This window comes from Pseudophryne corroboree, chromosome 2, assembly GCF_028390025.1.
Source record: "Pseudophryne corroboree isolate aPseCor3 chromosome 2, aPseCor3.hap2, whole genome shotgun sequence".
Lineage (NCBI taxonomy): Eukaryota > Metazoa > Chordata > Amphibia > Anura > Myobatrachidae > Pseudophryne > Pseudophryne corroboree.
This window is the reverse complement of record NC_086445.1, coordinates 856,514,894-856,536,070: the sequence shown is the minus strand read 5'-3', so window position 1 is coordinate 856,536,070 and position 21,177 is coordinate 856,514,894. Positions and strand designations below refer to the sequence as shown.

At 44.7% G+C, this 21,177-nt stretch overlaps 2 protein-coding genes across 3 annotated transcripts in view; one reads left to right on the top strand and one right to left on the bottom strand.

The window, feature by feature from the left end:
• TRPV3 (transient receptor potential cation channel subfamily V member 3) overlaps window positions 1-1,460 on the top strand; it is a 28,561-nt gene extending 27,101 nt beyond the window's left edge. Inside the window, exon 16 of the mRNA XM_063957369.1 lies at window positions 1,263-1,460. Coding sequence (XP_063813439.1) covers window positions 1,263-1,378 — 116 coding nt within the window. The 3' untranslated portion in view covers window positions 1,379-1,460. The remainder of the gene's footprint in view (window positions 1-1,262) is intronic.
• Window positions 1,461-3,652: 2,192 nt separating this feature from the next.
• The window catches only part of ASPA (aspartoacylase), a 75,080-nt gene continuing 57,555 nt past the window's right edge, over window positions 3,653-21,177 (bottom strand). For both annotated transcript variants that reach the window (XM_063955819.1, XM_063955818.1), the window contains 2 exons: window positions 6,778-6,887; window positions 3,653-4,901 (listed from right to left, as the gene is read on the bottom strand). In XM_063955819.1, the coding sequence (XP_063811889.1) occupies window positions 4,713-4,901; window positions 6,778-6,887 (299 nt within the window). In that variant the 3' untranslated portion in view covers window positions 3,653-4,712. The remainder of the gene's footprint in view (window positions 4,902-6,777; window positions 6,888-21,177) is intronic.

The window sequence follows — 21,177 nt, the reverse complement described above, 5'->3', positions numbered from 1 at the left end:
TAGGAAACCAACCCCCCTGGCTACTAGAACACTTATGAATGGGGTGGGTGTGGCCGTTCACACACTCCCGTGCCTGTGTAATCTATGTCTGCCCCCGACCCTGGTCCTTAGGGCCTCCCCCTTCCTGCATGGCAGCTCCACCAGAGGAGGACAGGGCGAGACGAAGCAGCAGTAGCCGATAATTGGCCTGGGCACTAAGGTGAGGTCTATATATGCCAGGACAGCTTCTGCCTCCCAAAGTGTGGCCCTAGGTCCCAACTTGGATGCAGGTCTTTGTAGTCCTACAGCAGTTGGCCAGTTGGAGTCCTCCACCCCAGTGTGGGTGATACAGTGATTGCATGGCTTATATCGGGTACATAACACCAGCCAGTCCTAGGAACTCCTCTCTGCAGCCAGGATAACCCACATTGTGTGTCCTCACCCCAGAAAGTTGGTACTCCTCCTCTTTAATTGGCCCTAGGTCCTGACTAGCATACTGGGCTTTGTAGTCCTACAGCAGTTGACCAGTCCCACACAATACTGTATCTGAGGTGCATGTTCGTTTTCTTGTGTTCCTATCCATTTTCCTACAGAAAGTGTGCTGGATGCACCCTGATGATGCTGGTTGTCACTTTGTTAACTGTTTACTACTGCGTTTTTGATGTGGTTCCAAAGTATGTGTGTGTGCATGGGGGGCGGTAAACTACTGCCTTGCCCCGGGTGCCAAAAATCCAAGTTTCGGCCCTGGGTAACCTACATGTACATCTAAAAAAATAAAATAATGGATGGATTTCCCTCTGGTTTTGGTAGTGATAGTTTACCAACTGGCCACAGATTTGTCTCATTTTGACCAGTCTGGGAATATTCTCTGCCACATTTGCTGGCAAATCAGCATCTTCTGCACTATTATGTCCTGCCGAGAGTCCTAAGCAGTCTGAAGAAAAAATGCACCTAAGTCCATTTCCTGGCTGTAGTTTAATTGCTACACGGTACATGGTGCAACATAAATGCAGTAAATAGTCCCTACGTCTTATAAAAAAAAAATATATATATATATATATAACAATTGGAAAGTAGTATATATTATGTATCTACAGTATTGTAAAATGGACCACTAGTGACAGCTAAATGACAATATTATATATAGCATTACCTCTGTGATTACCGCAGCATTAACAGTTCAGTAAGGGGCTGAGCACTGTATACAGTGTATATTTGTTCAGCTAAATATTATATAATACATCATGTTATATTCAATATAACGTTTGTCTATCTTTGTGCAGGGATGAGCTACAACAACTTGAACACTGAAGATGAGCCTGATAATTTTGAGAATGATCGACCATTTACAATTGACTTCAGAGATACAATGGATGCAACAGTCGAGACTACAGTTTAAGATCTCTGAATGATGGGTTGTTGTTGTTGTTGGGCATGTGTGTATCTAAAGCAACAGTTAGATGTTATAGAGTATGACAAACGCAAGAAATTGTAAATTAATTATTTTGATTTGCATTATCCAAATATGTCTGGCTAATGCATAGTTATCTGGATAATATAATATAAGTCTCATTTATTGCATTGTCAATAACATTGCCATATAAGCACAACACTGCCAAACTGAGGCTGTAGGTTATGCTGAGATTTATAGTTCCACAACAACTGGGTCCCGATCTCTGCTTTACTGTAGTATGGTCCTGAGCTGCCTGTAAAATAAAACTTTCAAACTGTGAATAATTTTTAACAAAAAAAGTTCAATTATTTATTTATTCAAGTCACTTTCCAGTGCATTGGTAGGGAGATTTTGCCTTACAATTGCTGTAACGTTAAATGGAACTACAATGACTGTATGCTTATTTATATTTGTATATGAATCTATGGTACTATAAGCAGTACACATAACGAGTCTCTGTACAAACTGTGCACATTCCATGAAACTCCTGTCACAGTAGATCATACACTGAGCAATGTGTAATTAATATGTACTTATCAGGAAGTCCTCCTCACTCTGTGCCTATGGCTGGAGCATGCAAATAAGATGCTGGCTGTCTTGTTTGCTGATGGTTTTTATATTTATATTTATTTTGGTCCAAAGTCTTGGTGCTCTTCTCACATCTCTGTTAACGTGTGTGATACTATTATGGGATACTGTTCAGGAACATAAGGGGGATAGTCTGCACACATACCACAGCTGTTTGTTAGGTAACCCACAAGATGGCACATTTAAGTCTGTGAATCAGCTTTGCTAATATACTTAATTTTAATACTATATTTCATTTTAATTACTATGCTATTGTCTATAAACCTGATATATGCAAAGAGGCAACAAAGCTATACATGGGTAATACCTGCATACTCGGAACCCTTGCTCTAGATTAGAGTTTGGCAGTCTGTTACTCTCTGGCTAGGTATGCTGAGATTTGTAGTTCAGCAACAGCTGGAGAGTCACAATTTGTCTAATCCTATACAGTATGACACTTTTCTCATCACCCAGAACTGGCTACAAAAGCCGAGAAACAACCCGTATCACACACTGAGATTGAGTTATTTATACCTATTGTATAAAAGGAAATAACTGATGTATTTGAAGTGGTGTATTTGCCTGACGGAAGCATGGAAGTGTATATCTAATCCACATGAGACAATGCACATATATTGTTTGCACTTTTACGAAATTGTTACTAAACATTGTCTTTAATTTATTATCATTAACTTTTTGATGATGTGTGTCCAAATGTGTTTATTCAGTAAGTAGACTAATACATTAACCGAAGGGCATGCACCGCTGTTCTGGTAACCATAAGTGCGTATTGCTAGGAATACAGTATAGGCAGAATCTCTGAAATACTGAAATCTAGTCCTACATGACAGCCAGGAAAAGGTTACTGCCCTGTTCACTACTTAAGTATCTGCCACAGCAAACATCTGTAAGCTGGAAATCTCACATGGGGGAGATGCATCAAGTCCTGGAGAGAGAGACAGAGTGGAGGAGTTGTTGCCTAAAGCAACCAATCAGCTGCTGTCATCTAGCATAGTCTTTGAAATGACAGTTAAAAGCTGATTGATTGCTTTGTGCAACTTTTCCTCTCTCTCTCTCTCTATCGCTTGATAAGATCTCCCCCATAATCTTTTAAAATAGCCAATGAGCCTTAAACATCATTATTATCATTTTATATTCATCGGAGGACAATGATATTATTGTTTTATGGTTGAGCATTTTCAACAGCATGCAGATTTTGTTTTTTTCCATGGAAATTTTAAATAAATTCTATAAATACATGATTTTGAAAAAAATAAAAAAATAAAAATCTGCAGACTAGAATTTTGTGCCAGAGTTATACTGTTAGTCCATTCATTATGCTGCATTTTTATGCTGTGAAATATTTATTTGTATTTTGTAATATTAATTTATAGTATTTATAGCTCTAATATTTTATATTTTTACTCCACATTTCCAAACCTTATAAATATTTTACATTTTCATATATTTTCTATGTTAGATTTATGTTTTAAATAATAAAAAAATAAAAAATCTACCTCGAATTTCTAGGTCATGACTTTGGTGCCATAAGAATGAATGTTCTTAACAAGTCAACTTTGTTTCTGTGTTGAATATATTTATGAAATGTAAATCTTGTAATGCAATGTGAAAAGAAAACAATAAAGCAATATATTTTATAAGAACGATAAGTGTTTATTGTCTCCTGCAAGACTTGCATAGAAAGGAAAGGAGGACAATAAATCCTCTAACTTCGCACTTACTTTGCAAAATTGGGTTTTCCAGCCCAGTGAATGGTAAAAGACTGGCATGGTGCCTTGTAACAGACAGGAATGCTAAATACAAAGAAGCCGCTGAGATCTAAGGTCCTAGCTCTGTATCCCTCATTTGTACATATTAAATGGCAGTTTCCTGCTAACTGTATTTGCATAGTTACAGGTGGTCATTGTTAATAATCAGAGGTGATAAGTATTTTTTCCTGAGCAACTTGCGGCATTCTGAAGACCTTGCTGTGCATATAGGTATTATTTATATAGTAAGTTACTTTTAAAGGAGTACTGAGTTTTTTTCCCCCCCTTAGTGGAGCCCCAGGACGCTGAGAAGTTTTCCAATGTCACCTCTATTCCCATATAACTTTTTGGTCTTCCTGCTAACACTGTCCTTTTAGAAAGGCAAATAAATGTAATGCATAGCTAATTGGAATTGCTACTTTAATTGCATTTTCTTTTTAACTCTATGCTTAGGACACATAAGGAAATATATAAATGACCAGTGAAGTCACTGCATTTTGAAGAGTAATATCGGACTAGCGATGTACATAGAGCTCATATAACCAGACATTTCCTGCTGGTTACAACAGTTTCACTTTTTCACAGAGCTGCAGAGGAAAATTGAGCATATACTTTAATCTTCACCTGTATAGGGTATATCCCTATGGTATACGTCCCTTCTATAGTTTTAACCTTTGCTCGTGGCCTGTTCCCTGCCTACAGTCTACATGACAAATAATCCCTGTGACAACATACATTATCCTCTATCACTCACTGCCAACTAGTCATCTTAGAGTCTTAGGGAGTTGCAGTCTGACAAGGGCTGGAATGTTTCATAGCATTGTATAAAAGAAGCGAGAAAACCCTGTGATGTAAAAAGACTAATGACTACATTTTCATCATTACACGAAATCTGCAGATGAGTAACCTGACAGCATGACCTGTATGATATGTAGTTATAGAGATTAACATTGGACAGCTTGTACAGTTAATGTCACTTTCTGGGTTTTGGCAAAAGCCTGGTTAGTTTCATAGTACGCTGCCTCATTCACAAAAGTGGGATAAACTGTATATTCTCCTTCATAATGTATGACTTCACCGTCCAGCGTTATAAACATAGGATCACCAGGGTTAAGAGCTCTCCAGTCCTGGTCCTGTAAAACAGAAAACCCAAAATGACATACTGGGCAGGATTCAAATGTTCCTCCCTCCCTCCCACCTCCTTACACGCCCGTTGGCGGTATTCTAATGTTAATTACACAGGTTCTGTGGCTGATGAAAACCAGATGAAATGGAGTCTTGAAGTCAGCCAGCCACAGAACCTGTGTAGTTAATGTGTCCCGAATTAAAGGGATGGGGTGATCACCCTAATGGAAAGGCTGGTGGACAGACTATTAGGTGGAAATATAGGATATTAAGAATATACACTGGTGACTATAAATGTGTCATTTGTTTAGGGCTACATTCATTCTGCACAACATGCACAGAGATTTACATGGCAGTCACATGGCATTGCAGCCATCACACAGCACAGAATTGCCCCACATCACTCGCTCTCCAAGCAGTGATGAGACATTGGATTCAGCAATTAATGTTTCTACTTCACCTGGTTGGTGCTGGATTTTTTCCAGGTTTTCCATGTGGCCCTGTAGAGTGATATATGTACGTCCTTATGCATTAGTGTTCTATTCTATTGGACTGTCAGTGAAGGATATGTTCACTAATATAGCAGCTACACTGTGTTTCACTGTTTCCCACCTCCTTACTACAGCTATGCTTCACACTACTGCATGCCAGGTTGGGTACAGGACACAGACAGTAACTATGGTGGTCATTCCAAGTTGATCGCTCGCTAGCAGTTTTTAGCAGCCGTGCAAATGCTATCCCGCCTCCCACTAGGAGTGTATGTTAGCTTAGCAGAAGTGCGAACGAAAGGATCGCAGAGCGGCTACAACTTTTTTTGTGCAGTTTCAGAGTAGCTCAAAACCTACTCAGTGCTTGAGATCACTTCAGACTGTTCAGTTCCTGTTTTGACTTCACAAACCCACCCAGCGTTCGCCCAGCCACGCCTGTGTTTTACTGAACACTCCCTGAAAACAGTCAGTTGACACCAAGATACGCCCAATTCATGTCAATCACACTGCGGCCACCAGTGCGATTGAAATGCTTCGCTAGACCCTGTGCAAAACTACATCATTCGTTGTGCTCGTACGACGCATGTGCGCATTGCGCCGCATGCGCAGAACTGCAGTTTTTTAGCCTGATTGCTACGCACAACTGCAGCTAGCGATTAACTCGGAATGACCCCCTATATATCACCAGTCTTTATGTCGACAAACTTAGATATTGAGCTAAGTCACTGCTACCTCTAACTTCTACACCAGGCATTCCCAACCTCGGCCCTCAAGGCACATCAACAGTCCAAGTTTTAGTATATGCAGGCTTGTGCACAGATGGATAAATCAAAATAACTTAAGGTACTAATTAAGTCACCTGTGCTTAAGCCTGGATATCACTAAAACCTGCACTGTTAGTGTGCCTTGAGGACCGAGGTTGGGAGCGGTGTCGGACTGGGGCATAGAGGGCCCACCGGAGGAATGCAGAGATAAAGGCCCATGCTTAGGGGTGTGGCCAGCTGCCACAGAGGCTTGGCTAACATGGTATGGGCCCCATGATAAATATATACAGTATAGTAAATACTGCTAGTGCATGCATGATAATGTACCAGATTAATAACTGCAATGCACTGTAGATAATAAGTATAATGTACAATTCAAGTGCACAGTCAGGACCTGATCCATAGAGGAGAAGGTGGGCGCCCGGGCAGTGGGGCCCACTGGTGGTTTCCCCTGTACCCCTGTGGGCCAGTCCAACCCTGGTTGGGAATACCTGTTCTACACACTTGTATTATTACTGGTAACTTATAAGTGATAACATTATGTGCTAGGTATTTGCATTTTCTAGAATTAAAATATTACTCCTTTCACTTAATAAGCAAAATGTTAAATAATTTACTAAAGTGGGGCATACCTGAAGGTTCTGGTGGATAATAGCACCAAGTTCACCATTCTTGTTCCTGGGATAGCCGATCTTCTCCAGCACTTTGTACACTTCAATGCTACATGGTGGGAATGCTGTTCCTGCAGTGTATTTTGACAAAAAGCATACACACATCAGTACTAGAACCATTACTACAGTATGTTCTAAATATTTTATTTTAAAAGTTATTTATTTTTATCTAAAAAATAATCCACACTAAATGAAAATAAATTATTATTATTATTATTATTATTAATAATAATAATAAAGTGAGTTAATGAAGAAGAAAAACAGGGGCTATGCGTGTGTATGGTATAGCAGGGTGCCACCATCACAAATAGAGAAATCTAAATCAAGTCAATATTTGGTATGACCACCCTTTGACTTCAAAACAGCATCAATTCTTCAAGGTACACTTGCACAAAGTCAGGGATTTTAAAGGATTATTGGGGGTCATTCCGAGTTGTTGCTCGCTAGCAGATTTTAGCAGCATTGCACACGCTAAGCCGCCGCCCTCTGGGAGTGTATCTTAGCTTAGCAGAATAGCGAACGAAAGAATAGCAGAATTGCGAATAGAAAATTCTTAGCAGTTTCTGCGTAGCTCCAGACCTACTCACAGATTGCGATCAGCTCAGGCTGTTTAGTTCCTGGTTTGACATCACAAACACGCCCTGCGTTCGGCCAGCCACTCCCCCGTTTCTCCAGACACTCCCGCGTTTTATCCTGACACGCCTGCGTTTTTCCGCACACTCCCAGAAAACGGCCAGTTTCCGCCCAGAAACACCCACTTCCTGTCAATCACACTCCGATCACTTCAATGATGAAAATTCTTTGTTCGGACGTGAGTAAATCTACTAAATTTTGTGTTAAAATACTCAGCGCATGCACACTGCGAACCATGCGCATTTTAGCCTTAATCGCTCCGTTGCGAAAATCGGCAAGGAGCGATCAACTCGGAATGACCCCCATAGTCAGAAGTATAATTAACCAATCATACCAAACAGGTGATAATGATCCCTTTCATATGTAGGTTGAAACACAGTCATTAACTGAAACAGAAACAGCTGTGTAGGAAGCTTAAAACTGGGTGAGGAATAGCCAAACTCTGCTGCAAAGGTGAGGTTGTGAAAGACAGTTTCAGTCAGAGGTCATACACTATGGCAAGACTCAGTACAGCAACAAGACAGAAGGTAGTTATACTGGTGCTGTTAGGCGCCGGGGTCCGCAATGTCCGCGCGTCCCGGCGCCTAGCAACTAGGGACGCCGTGCGCGTTCAGCCGCCGGCTTCCTAGCAACGCTAGACGCCGGGCGTGCTGAGCCGCACAGACCCTAGCAACGGGGACGCCACGGGCGGACCGCGTTCCCCGTTGCAGGGTCTAATTGCACACACACTTGTCTTCTGGCCGTGCAGCAAGGCAGCTGCACGGCATTAATACCAATCAGGCTCTGAACAGCTGATTGGAGGACTCCCTGCTAAATACCTGCCCAGTGCTGCACACAGACGCCGGTAATAGCTTCCTGCATGCTGCCTTGGTTTGCTGAACGTCTGTTCCTGTCCTGCTGTATCCGGTCATTCCTGTCCTCAGAAGTTCTGTATCTTGGAGTTGTCATCTCATCCCAAGAAGTCGTTTGGTCCCCTGTTATCCTCAACGATCACCAGAGAATATCGTGTGGTGTTCGTGAGTTACGGCTCTGCCGTATGTTGCGGCTCAGCTGCCTTTTCTTTATATTCTGTTTCGGAGCATTTGCGGAGGGTTCCGCTTCCACAAGTCCTCTCCGGAACTCGGCGGTGCCGGGTAGGAGAGTGGACAAGTGGATATTTTGGTTGTCCTTTTCCCTGGCGGTTTTTCCGCACATATTCTAGTTTTAAGTTTCTTGTAGCCCCTGGCCTGGTTGTTTAGTCAGAGGAGGGCCCCTTGTTATCACCGTGTCTCGGATTTCCCTTTGTCTCCCATTAAGACCTGAGGGGGCATCGGAGTTGGGCAGACATAATCCGCCCTTCAAACGCGGCTGCCATGGGCTCAAGCAACCATAGTCTCGCAGGGGATTTCTGACAGCACGGGTGAGACAACGGAGTTAGGGCGCCAGGGGCTATTTTCCATTCCTGCTCCCTTCCCCCTCATTTCGTTCCAGTGCTCCGGTCCTCGCAAAAGATCTCCTCAGACCAGAGTGCTGGAATCATAACATTATTACCGGCCATACCAAAAAATTAAAATTAAACAGGGCTTTAATTTTTTCCTCTCATTCAGTTTTTGTTAAAGTTTTTTGGCCGCATGAATCCGACAGCTTTAGGGCCAAATCCTGGCCAGCTCTTAGTCAATCAGATTCAAGAACTTACTCAGATGGTTCAGGATCTTTCTCTTCGGGTGAGGTCGCAGGAAGATCTTTTGCGAGCCTCCCCAAAGGTGGTCCCTGAACCAAAGATGCATTTGCCCGACCGTTTTTCTGGTGATAGAAAAGATTTTTTTAATTTTAAAGAGTCCTGTAAACTTTATTTTCGTTTAAGACCTACTTCCTCTGGTACTGAATCTCAGCGTGTTGGGATTATTATTTCTTTACTCCAGGGGGATCCTCAGACCTGGGCATTCGGTTTAAGAGCAGAGGATCCTGCGTTGTTGTCAGTAGACGCTTTCTTTAAATCTTTAGGGCTTTTGTATGATGACCCAGATAGAGAGGCGTCCGCTGAAAGTCAGCTGCGCGCTCTCAAACAAGGTAGAAATCCTGCAGAGGTTTATTGTACTGAGTTTCGCCGTTGGTCGAACGACTGTGGCTGGAATGACCCAGCCCTGCGCAGTCAGTTTCGCCTCGGCTTATCAGAGTCTATTAAAGACAGTCTCCTCCAGTACCCCACTCCTGAGACTCTCGATAAACTCATGGAGCTTTCTATTAAGATTGATCGTCGTCTCAGAGAGCGGAGAGCTGAAAGAGGAACATCTGTAAGGTCAAGTCCTTGTGTTTATTCCATTCCAGAAGACGTCGAGGAAGCCCATGCAGATGGGTCTCTCCCGGCTGTCTCCTGAGGAAAGGACCAGAAGGCAAAATTCCGGTCTTTGTTTGTACTGTGGTGGTAAGGGACATTTTGCTCGTAACTGTCCGAACAAGCCGGGAAACGCTTTGACCAGGTGAATTGTGAGGGGGTTCACCTAGGTCTGCAGCTTATCTCCTCGAATAACTCTCTTTTAGTTCCAGTTAAGGTTTCCTTTGACAGCCTCAGTTCTTTGGTGTCGGCTTTTGTTGACAGTGGAGCTGCAGGAAACTTTATGGATTTAACTTGGGCTAAGGCCTTAGGCATTCCTCAGTTACCATTGGGTAGGTGTGTCACCATGCATGGCTTAGATGGGAGTCCGCTTTCCAACGGAGTTATTACTCACCGTACACCTCCCGTAGTACTTACAGTAGGAGCTTTACATTCCGAAAAGATCGAGTTCTATCTAACACATTGCCCAGCAGTTCCAGTTGTTCTGGGTCACCCTTGGCTGGCCTTCCATAATCCCACCATTGATTGGCTGTCCGGGGAGATTTCACAATGGGGTACTTTTTGTGCTAAGGAATGTATTTCGTTTCCAGTTAGAGTAGCAGCTATCATTCCAGAACTCATTCCTGTGGAATACCAGGAGTTTGCCGATGTATTCTCCAAAGGCAATGCGGACATTCTGCCTCCCCATCGGCCTTATGATTGTGCTATTGAGCTAATCCCTGGTGCCGCATTGCCAAAGGGGAGATTATATGCATTGTCCGGGCCAGAAATTTCGGCTATGAATGACTATGTTCAGGAGAGCTTACAGAAAGGTTTTATTAGACCATCAAAATCCCCTTTAAGTGCTGTTTTTTTCTTTGTGGAGAAAAAGGATGGCTCGCTTAGACCATGCATAGATTTTAGAGCCTTGAATAAAATCTCAGTCAAAAACACTTATCCTTTGCTGTTGATTTCTGTACTCTTTGATCAGTTACGTTCTGCTGTAATTTTTTCTAAAATTGACCTGAGAGGAGCTTACAACCTCATCCGAATTAAATCTGGAGATGAGTGGAAGACGGCTTTCAGTACTCAGTCGGGTCACTACGAATACCTGGTGATGCCGTTCGGCCTGTCTAATGCTCCAGCAGTTTTTCAAGACCTCATTAACGATGTGCTCCGTGACTTCCTAGGGAAATTTGTGGTCGTTTATTTAGACGACATCTTGATTTTTTCTGAATCGATGGAACAACATATCACCCAGGTGCGTCTGGTTCTTCAAAAGTTACGTGAGAATCGTTTATATGCCAAGCTGGAGAAGTGTGAATTTCACGTCACGAAAGTATCTTTTTTAGGGTACATAATTTCCCCTCAGGGATTTTCCATGGAACCTAAGAAGCTTCAGGCCATCCTTAATTGGGCGCAACCCACCAATTTAAAAGCAATTCAGCGCTTTTTAGGGCTTGCGAATTATTATAGGAGGTTCATTCATTCTTTTTCTGACCTGGTTGCTCCCATTGTGGCTCTGACAAAGAAAGGAGCGGATCCTACCAACTGGTCGCATGAAGCTGAGTTGTCCTTCCAGGCTCTGAAACAAGCCTTTGTCTCAGCTCCAGTCCTCAGACATCCTAATCCGGAATTGCCCTTTGTTGTGGAGGTTGATGCCTCAGAGGTTGGAATGGGGGCTGTCCTTTCTCAAAAGGATCCGGTGTCTTTGGACTTACATCCTTGTGCCTTTATGTCCAGGAAGTTCTCCTCCGCTGAATCCAATTATGACGTTGGTAATCGGGAGTTACTGGCGGTAAAGTGGGCTTTTGAGGAGTGGAGGCATTGGCTGGAAGGAGCGAAGCATCCTATTTCGGTATTGACTGACCATAAGAACCTGCAATACATTGAATAAGCTAAACGGCTTAATGCCCGGCAGGCACGTTGGGCATTATTTTTTACTCGTTTCAAATTTATAATCACTTTCAGGCCTGGTTCCAAGAATACTAAAGCTGATGCCCTGTCACGTAGCTTTCTTCCGGTTCACAATAACAATCCTGTTGTTACCCCAATACTTCCATCTTTGGTCATCCGGGCAGGCCTCACACAGGATTTATTTACCCAGTTAAACCAACTTCAACATCAAGCTCCTAGATTTACTCCTGCTGGTCGTCTTTACGTTCCTGAATTTTTGAGAGCTACTGTTTTAACTGAATTCCATGACAACAAAGTTTCAGGGCATCCGGGAATCACTAAAACATTGGAGTTAGTCTCTCGCTCAGTATGGTGGCCTAGTATTTCTAAAGACGTTAGGGAATTTGTTTATTCATGTCAGGTTTGTGCACAGCATAAGGTTCCCCGTTCCTTGCCTATAGGGCAACTTTTGCCCTTAAGTGTCCCTCTCAGGCCATGGTCTCATTTTTCCATGGATTTTGTGGTTGACCTTCCCCTTTCAGCCGGATTCCGAGTCATATGGGTGGTAGTGGACCGTTTTAGTAAAATGGCTCATTTTATTGCTCTTCCCCGATTGCCTTCTGCTCAAGGGTTGGCAGTTTTGTTCCTCCGCCATGTGTTCAGGCTTCATGGGTTGCCCACTGATATTATTTCTGATCGGGGTCCACAATTCGTCGCACAATTCTGGAAATGTTTTTGTGCTTCATTAAAGATGAAACTGTCGTTAACATCCGGTTACCACCCACAATCCAACGGGCAAACCGAACGAGTTAACCAGTCATTGAAACAATATCTGCGCTTGTATTCAGACAAACTCCAGAATGATTGGTCCGAGTTTCTTCCTTTGGCTGAATTTGCTTACAATAATTCTTGTCATTCCTCCACTAAAGAGTCTCCTTTCTTTTCAGTTTTTGGTTTTCACCCCAGAGCTAATTCTTTTTTTCATCATTCTCCAGTCTCCTCGCTGACTTTGACCTCCCATCTCAGAGCAATTTGGAAAAAGGTGCACCTTGCTCTCAGAAGGGCGGCCTTTTGAGAGAAGAAATTTTCTGACAGGCTCCGACGTCCTTGCACTTTTAGGGTGGGAGATAAGGTGTGGTTGTCAACTCGCAACATCATGCTTCGACAATCCTCGGCTAGACTGGGACCCAAATTTATTGGACCATTTCTTATTATTAAAAGAGTCAACCCAGTTGCCTTTCGGCTACGTTTACCAAGATCTCTCAAGATTGGAAATACGTTTCACTGTTCCCTGTTGAAACAATACGTTTCTTCCAGTAGATTTCCTCGGAGGATCTCTCAGGGTAGATCTCCAGTGGATGTACAGGGACAACAGGAGTTCTTGGTAGAGAAAGTTCTTGATTCCAAATTGTCCCGGGGTCGGCTTTATTTTTTAGTTCACTGGAAAGGCTATGGTCCGGAGGAAAGGTCTTGGGTCCTAGATAAGGATCTTCATGCCCCTAGGCTCAAGAGGGCATTTTTTCAGGAATTTCCTCAGAAACCTGGCTTTAGGGGTTCCTTGACCCCTCCTCAAGGGGGGGGGGGGTACTGTTAGGCGCCGGGTCCGCAATGTCCGCGCGGCCCGGCGCCTAGCAACTAGGGACGCCGTGCGCGTTCAGCCGCCGGCTTCCTAGCAACGCTAGACGCCGGGCGCGCTGAGCCGCACGGACCCTAGCAACGGGGACGCCACGGGCGGACCGCGTTCCCCGTTGCAGGGTCTAATTGCACACACACTTGTCTTCTGGCCGTGCAGCAAGGCAGCTGCACGGCATTAATACCAATCAGGCTCTGAACAGCTGATTGGAGGACTCCCTGCTAAATACCTGCCCAGTGCTGCACACAGACGCCGGTAATAGCTTCCTGCATGCTGCCTTGGTTTGCTGAACGTCTGTTCCTGTCCTGCTGTATCCGGTCATTCCTGTCCTCAGAAGTTCTGTATCTTGGAGTTGTCATCTCATCCCAAGAAGTCGTTTGGTCCCCTGTTATCCTCAACGATCACCAGAGAATATCGTGTGGTGTTCGTGAGTTACGGCTCTGCCGTATGTTGCGGCTCAGCTGCCTTTTCTTTATATTCTGTTTCGGAGCATTTGCGGAGGGTTCCGCTTCCACAAGTCCTCTCCGGAACTCGGCGGTGCCGGGTAGGAGAGTGGACAAGTGGATATTTTGGTTGTCCTTTTCCCTGGCGGTTTTTCCGCACATATTCTAGTTTTTAGTTTCTTGTAGCCCCTGGCCTGGTTGTTTAGTCAGAGGACCCCTTGTTATCACCCTGTCTCGGATTTCCCTTTGTCTCCCATTAAGACCTGAGGGGGCATCGGAGTTGGGCAGACATAATCCGCCCTTCAAACGCGGCTGCCATGGGCTCAAGCAACCATAGTCTCGCAGGGGATTTCTGACAGCACGGGCGAGACAACGGAGTTAGGGCGCCAGGGGCTATTTTCCATTCCTGCTCCCTTCCCCCTCATTTCGTTCCAGTGCTCCGGTCCTCGCAAAAGATCTCCTCAGACCAGAGTGCTGGAATCATAACATTATTACCGGCCATACCAAAAAATTAAAATTAAACAGGGCTTTAATTTTTTCCTCTCATTCAGTTTTTGTTAAAGTTTTTTGGCCGCATGAATCCGACAGCTTTAGGGCCAAATCCTGGCCAGCTCTTAGTCAATCAGATTCAAGAACTTACTCAGATGGTTCAGGATCTTTCTCTTCGGGTGAGGTCGCAGGAAGATCTTTTGCGAGCCTCCCCAAAGGTGGTCCCTGAACCAAAGATGCATTTGCCCGACCGTTTTTCTGGTGATAGAAAAGATTTTTTTAATTTTAAAGAGTCCTGTAAACTTTATTTTCGTTTAAGACCTACTTCCTCTGGTACTGAATCTCAGCGTGTTGGGATTATTATTTCTTTACTCCAGGGGGATCCTCAGACCTGGGCATTCGGTTTAAGAGCAGAGGATACTGCGTTGTTGTCAGTAGACGCTTTCTTTAAATCTTTAGGGCTTTTGTATGATGACCCAGATAGAGAGGCGTCCGCTGAAAGTCAGCTGCGCGCTCTCAAACAAGGTAGAAATCCTGCAGAGGTTTATTGTACTGAGTTTCGCCGTTGGTCGAACGACTGTGGCTGGAATGACCCAGCCCTGCGCAGTCAGTTTCGCCTCGGCTTATCAGAGTCTATTAAAGACAGTCTCCTCCAGTACCCCGCTCCTGAGACTCTCGATAAACTCATGGAGCTTTCTATTAAGATTGATCGTCGTCTCAGAGAGCGGAGAGCTGAAAGAGGAACATCTGTAAGGTCAAGTCCTTGTGTTTATTCCATTCCAGAAGACGTCGAGGAGCCCATGCAGATGGGTCTCTCCCGGCTGTCTCCTGAGGAAAGGACCAGAAGGCAAAATTCCGGTCTTTGTTTGTACTGTGGTGGTAAGGGACATTTTGCTCGTAACTGTCCGAACAAGTCGGGAAACGCTTTGACCAGGTGAATTGTGAGGGGGTTCACCTAGGTCTGCAGCTTATCTCCTCGAATAACTCTCTTTTAGTTCCAGTTAAGGTTTCCTTTGACAGCCTCAGTTCTTTGGTGTCGGCTTTTGTTGACAGTGGAGCTGCAGGAAACTTTATGGATTTAACTTGGGCTAAGGCCTTAGGCATTCCTCAGTTACCATTGGGTAGGTGTGTCACCATGCATGGCTTAGATGGGAGTCCGCTTTCCAACGGAGTTATTACTCACCGTACACCTCCCGTAGTACTTACAGTAGGAGCTTTACATTCCGAAAAGATCGAGTTCTATCTAACACATTGCCCAGCAGTTCCAGTTGTTCTGGGTCACCCTTGGCTGGCCTTCCATAATCCCACCATTGATTGGCGGTCCGGGGAGATTTCACAATGGGGTACTTTTTGTGCTAAGGAATGTATTTCGTTTCCAGTTAGAGTAGCAGCTATCATTCCAGAACTCATTCCTGTGGAATACCAGGAGTTTGCCGATGTATTCTCCAAAGGCAATGCGGACATTCTGCCTCCCCATCGGCCTTATGATTGTGCTATTGAGCTAATCCCTGGTGCCGCATTGCCAAAGGGGAGATTATATGCATTGTCCGGGCCAGAAATTTCGGCTATGAATGACTATGTTCAGGAGAGCTTACAGAAAGGTTTTATTAGACCATCAAAATCCCCTTTAAGTGCTGTTTTTTTCTTTGTGGAGAAAAAGGATGGCTCGCTTAGACCATGCATAGATTTTAGAGCCTTGAATAAAATCTCAGTCAAAAACACTTATCCTTTGCTGTTGATTTCTGTACTCTTTGATCAGTTACGTTCTGCTGTAATTTTTTCTAAAATTGACCTGAGAGGAGCTTACAACCTCATCCGAATTAAATCTGGAGATGAGTGGAAGACGGCTTTCAGTACTCAGTCGGGTCACTACGAATACCTGGTGATGCCGTTCGGCCTGTCTAATGCTCCAGCAGTTTTTCAAGACCTCATTAACGATGTGCTCCGTGACTTCCTAGGGAAATTTGTGGTCGTTTATTTAGACGACATCTTGATTTTTTCTGAATCGATGGAACAACATATCACCCAGGTGCGTCTGGTTCTTCAAAAGTTACGTGAGAATCGTTTATATGCCAAGCTGGAGAAGTGTGAATTTCACGTCACGAAAGTATCTTTTTTAGGGTACATAATTTCCCCTCAGGGATTTTCCATGGAACCTAAGAAGCTTCAGGCCATCCTTAATTGGGCGCAACCCACCAATTTAAAAGCAATTCAGCGCTTTTTAGGGCTTGCGAATTATTATAGGAGGTTCATTCATTCTTTTTCTGACCTGGTTGCTCCCATTGTGGCTCTGACAAAGAAAGGAGCGGATCCTACCAACTGGTCGCATGAAGCTGAGTTGTCCTTCCAGGCTCTGAAACAAGCCTTTGTCTCAGCTCCAGTCCTCAGACATCCTAATCCGGAATTGCCCTTTGTTGTGGAGGTTGATGCCTCAGAGGTTGGAATGGGGGCTGTCCTTTCTCAAAAGGATCCGGTGTCTTTGGACTTACATCCTTGTGCCTTTATGTCCAGGAAGTTCTCCTCCGCTGAATCCAATTATGACGTTGGTAATCGGGAGTTACTGGCGGTAAAGTGGGCTTTTGAGGAGTGGAGGCATTGGCTGGAAGGAGCGAAGCATCCTATTTCGGTATTGACTGACCATAAGAACCTGCAATACATTGAATAAGCTAAACGGCTTAATGCCCGGCAGGCACGTTGGGCATTATTTTTTACTTGTTTCAAATTTATAATCACTTTCAGGCCTGGTTCCAAGAATACTAAAGCTGATGCCCTGTCACGTAGCTTTCTTCCGGTTCACAATAACAATCCTGTTGTTACCCCAATACTTCCATCTTTGGTCATCCGGGCAGGCCTCACACAGGATTTATTTACCCAGTTAAACCAACTTCAACATCAAGCTCCTAGATTTACTCCTGCTGGTCGTCTTTACGTTCCTGAATTTTTGAGAGCTACTGTTTTAACTGAATTCCATGACAACAAAGTTTCAGGGCATCCGGGAATCACTAAAACATTGGAGTTAGTCTCTCGCTCAGTATGGTGGCCTAGTATTTCTAAAGACGTTAGGGAATTTGTTTATTCATGTCAGGTTTGTGCACAGCATAAGGTTCCCCGTTCCTTGCCTATAGGGCAACTTTTGCCCTTAAGTGTCCCTCTCAGGCCATGGTCTCATTTTTCCATGGATTTTGTGGTTGACCTTCCCCTTTCAGCCGGATTCCGAGTCATATGGGTGGTAGTGGACCGTTTTAGTAAAATGGCTCATTTTATTGCTCTTCCCCGATTGCCTTCTGCTCAAGGGTTGGCAGTTTTGTTCCTCCGCCATGTGTTCAGGCTTCATGGGTTGCCCACTGATATTATTTCTGATCGGGGTCCACAATTCGTCGCACAATTCTGGAAATGTTTTTGTGCTTCATTAAAGATGAAACTGTCGTTAACATCCGGTTACCACCCACAATCCAACGGGCAAACCGAACGAGTTAACCAGTCATTGAAACAATATCTGCGCTTGTATTCAGACAAACTCCAGAATGATTGGTCCGAGTTTCTTCCTTTGGCTGAATTTGCTTACAATAATTCTTGTCATTCCTCCACTAAAGAGTCTCCTTTCTTTTCAGTTTTTGGTTTTCACCCCAGAGCTAATTCTTTTTTTCATCATTCTCCAGTCTCCTCGCTGACTTTGACCTCCCATCTCAGAGCAATTTGGAAAAAGGTGCACCTTGCTCTCAGAAGGGCGGCCTTTTGAGAGAAGAAATTTTCTGACAGGCTCCGACGTCCTTGCACTTTTAGGGTGGGAGATAAGGTGTGGTTGTCAACTCGCAACATCATGCTTCGACAATCCTCGGCTAGACTGGGACCCAAATTTATTGGACCATTTCTTATTATTAAAAGAGTCAACCCAGTTGCCTTTCGGCTACGTTTACCAAGATCTCTCAAGATTGGAAATACGTTTCACTGTTCCCTGTTGAAACAATACGTTTCTTCCAGTAGATTTCCTCGGAGGATCTCTCAGGGTAGATCTCCAGTGGATGTACAGGGACAACAGGAGTTCTTGGTAGAGAAAGTTCTTGATTCCAAATTGTCCCGGGGTCGGCTTTATTTTTTAGTTCACTGGAAAGGCTATGGTCCGGAGGAAAGGTCTTGGGTCCTAGATAAGGATCTTCATGCCCCTAGGCTCAAGAGGGCATTTTTTCAGGAATTTCCTCAGAAACCTGGCTTTAGGGGTTCCTTGACCCCTCCTCAAGGGGGGGGGGGGGGGTACTGTTAGGCGCCGGGTCCGCAATGTCCGCGCGGCCCGGCGCCTAGCAACTAGGGACGCCGTGCGCGTTCAGCCGCCGGCTTCCTAGCAACGCTAGACGCCGGGCGCGCTGAGCCGCACGGACCCTAGCAACGGGGACGCCACGGGCGGACCGCGTTCCCCGTTGCAGGGTCTAATTGCACACACACTTGTCTTCTGGCCGTGCAGCAAGGCAGCTGCACGGCATTAATACCAATCAGGCTCTGAACAGCTGATTGGAGGACTCCCTGCTAAATACCTGCCCAGTGCTGCACACAGACGCCGGTAATAGCTTCCTGCATGCTGCCTTGGTTTGCTGAACGTCTGTTCCTGTCCTGCTGTATCCGGTCATTCCTGTCCTCAGAAGTTCTGTATCTTGGAGTTGTCATCTCATCCCAAGAAGTCGTTTGGTCCCCTGTTATCCTCAACGATCACCAGAGAATATCGTGTGGTGTTCGTGAGTTACGGCTCTGCCGTATGTTGCGGCTCAGCTGCCTTTTCTTTATATTCTGTTTCGGAGCATTTGCGGAGGGTTCCGCTTCCACAAGTCCTCTCCGGAACTCGGCGGTGCCGGGTAGGAGAGTGGACAAGTGGATATTTTGGTTGTCCTTTTCCCTGGCGGTTTTTCCGCACATATTCTAGTTTTTAGTTTCTTGTAGCCCCTGGCCTGGTTGTTTAGTCAGAGGACCCCTTGTTATCACCCTGTCTCGGATTTCCCTTTGTCTCCCATTAAGACCTGAGGGGGCATCGGAGTTGGGCAGACATAATCCGCCCTTCAAACGCGGCTGCCATGGGCTCAAGCAACCATAGTCTCGCAGGGGATTTCTGACAGCACGGGCGAGACAACGGAGTTAGGGCGCCAGGGGCTATTTTCCATTCCTGCTCCCTTCCCCCTCATTTCGTTCCAGTGCTCCGGTCCTCGCAAAAGATCTCCTCAGACCAGAGTGCTGGAATCATAACATTATTACCGGCCATACCAAAAAATTAAAATTAAACAGGGCTTTAATTTTTTCCTCTCATTCAGTTTTTGTTAAAGTTTTTTGGCCGCATGAATCCGACAGCTTTAGGGCCAAATCCTGGCCAGCTCTTAGTCAATCAGATTCAAGAACTTACTCAGATGGTTCAGGATCTTTCTCTTCGGGTGAGGTCGCAGGAAGATCTTTTGCGAGCCTCCCCAAAGGTGGTCCCTGAACCAAAGATGCATTTGCCCGACCGTTTTTCTGGTGATAGAAAAGATTTTTTTAATTTTAAAGAGTCCTGTAAACTTTATTTTCGTTTAAGACCTACTTCCTCTGGTACTGAATCTCAGCGTGTTGGGATTATTATTTCTTTACTCCAGGGGGATCCTCAGACCTGGGCATTCGGTTTAAGAGCAGAGGATACTGCGTTGTTGTCAGTAGACGCTTTCTTTAAATCTTTAGGGCTTTTGTATGATGACCCAGATAGAGAGGCGTCCGCTGAAAGTCAGCTGCGCGCTCTCAAACAAGGTAGAAATCCTGCAGAGGTTTATTGTACTGAGTTTCGCCGTTGGTCGAACGACTGTGGCTGGAATGACCCAGCCCTGCGCAGTCAGTTTCGCCTCGGCTTATCAGAGTCTATTAAAGACAGTCTCCTCCAGTACCCCGCTCCTGAGACTCTCGATAAACTCATGGAGCTTTCTATTAAGATTGATCGTCGTCTCAGAGAGCGGAGAGCTGAAAGAGGAACATCTGTAAGGTCAAGTCCTTGTGTTTATTCCATTCCAGAAGACGTCGAGGAGCCCATGCAGATGGGTCTCTCCCGGCTGTCTCCTGAGGAAAGGACCAGAAGGCAAAATTCCGGTCTTTGTTTGTACTGTGGTGGTAAGGGACATTTTGCTCGTAACTGTCCGAACAAGTCGGGAAACGCTTTGACCAGGTGAATTGTGAGGGGGTTCACCTAGGTCTGCAGCTTATCTCCTCGAATAACTCTCTTTTAGTTCCAGTTAAGGTTTCCTTTGACAGCCTCAGTTCTTTGGTGTCGGCTTTTGTTGACAGTGGAGCTGCAGGAAACTTTATGGATTTAACTTGGGCTAAGGCCTTAGGCATTCCTCAGTTACCATTGGGTAGGTGTGTCACCATGCATGGCTTAGATGGGAGTCCGCTTTCCAACGGAGTTATTACTCACCGTACACCTCCCGTAGTACTTACAGTAGGAGCTTTACATTCCGAAAAGATCGAGTTCTATCTAACACATTGCCCAGCAGTTCCAGTTGTTCTGGGTCACCCTTGGCTGGCCTTCCATAATCCCACCATTGATTGGCGGTCCGGGGAGATTTCACAATGGGGTACTTTTTGTGCTAAGGAATGTATTTCGTTTCCAGTTAGAGTAGCAGCTATCATTCCAGAACTCATTCCTGTGGAATACCAGGAGTTTGCCGATGTATTCTCCAAAGGCAATGCGGACATTCTGCCTCCCCATCGGCCTTATGATTGTGCTATTGAGCTAATCCCTGGTGCCGCATTGCCAAAGGGGAGATTATATGCATTGTCCGGGCCAGAAATTTCGGCTATGAATGACTATGTTCAGGAGAGCTTACAGAAAGGTTTTATTAGACCATCAAAATCCCCTTTAAGTGCTGTTTTTTTCTTTGTGGAGAAAAAGGATGGCTCGCTTAGACCATGCATAGATTTTAGAGCCTTGAATAAAATCTCAGTCAAAAACACTTATCCTTTGCCATTGATTT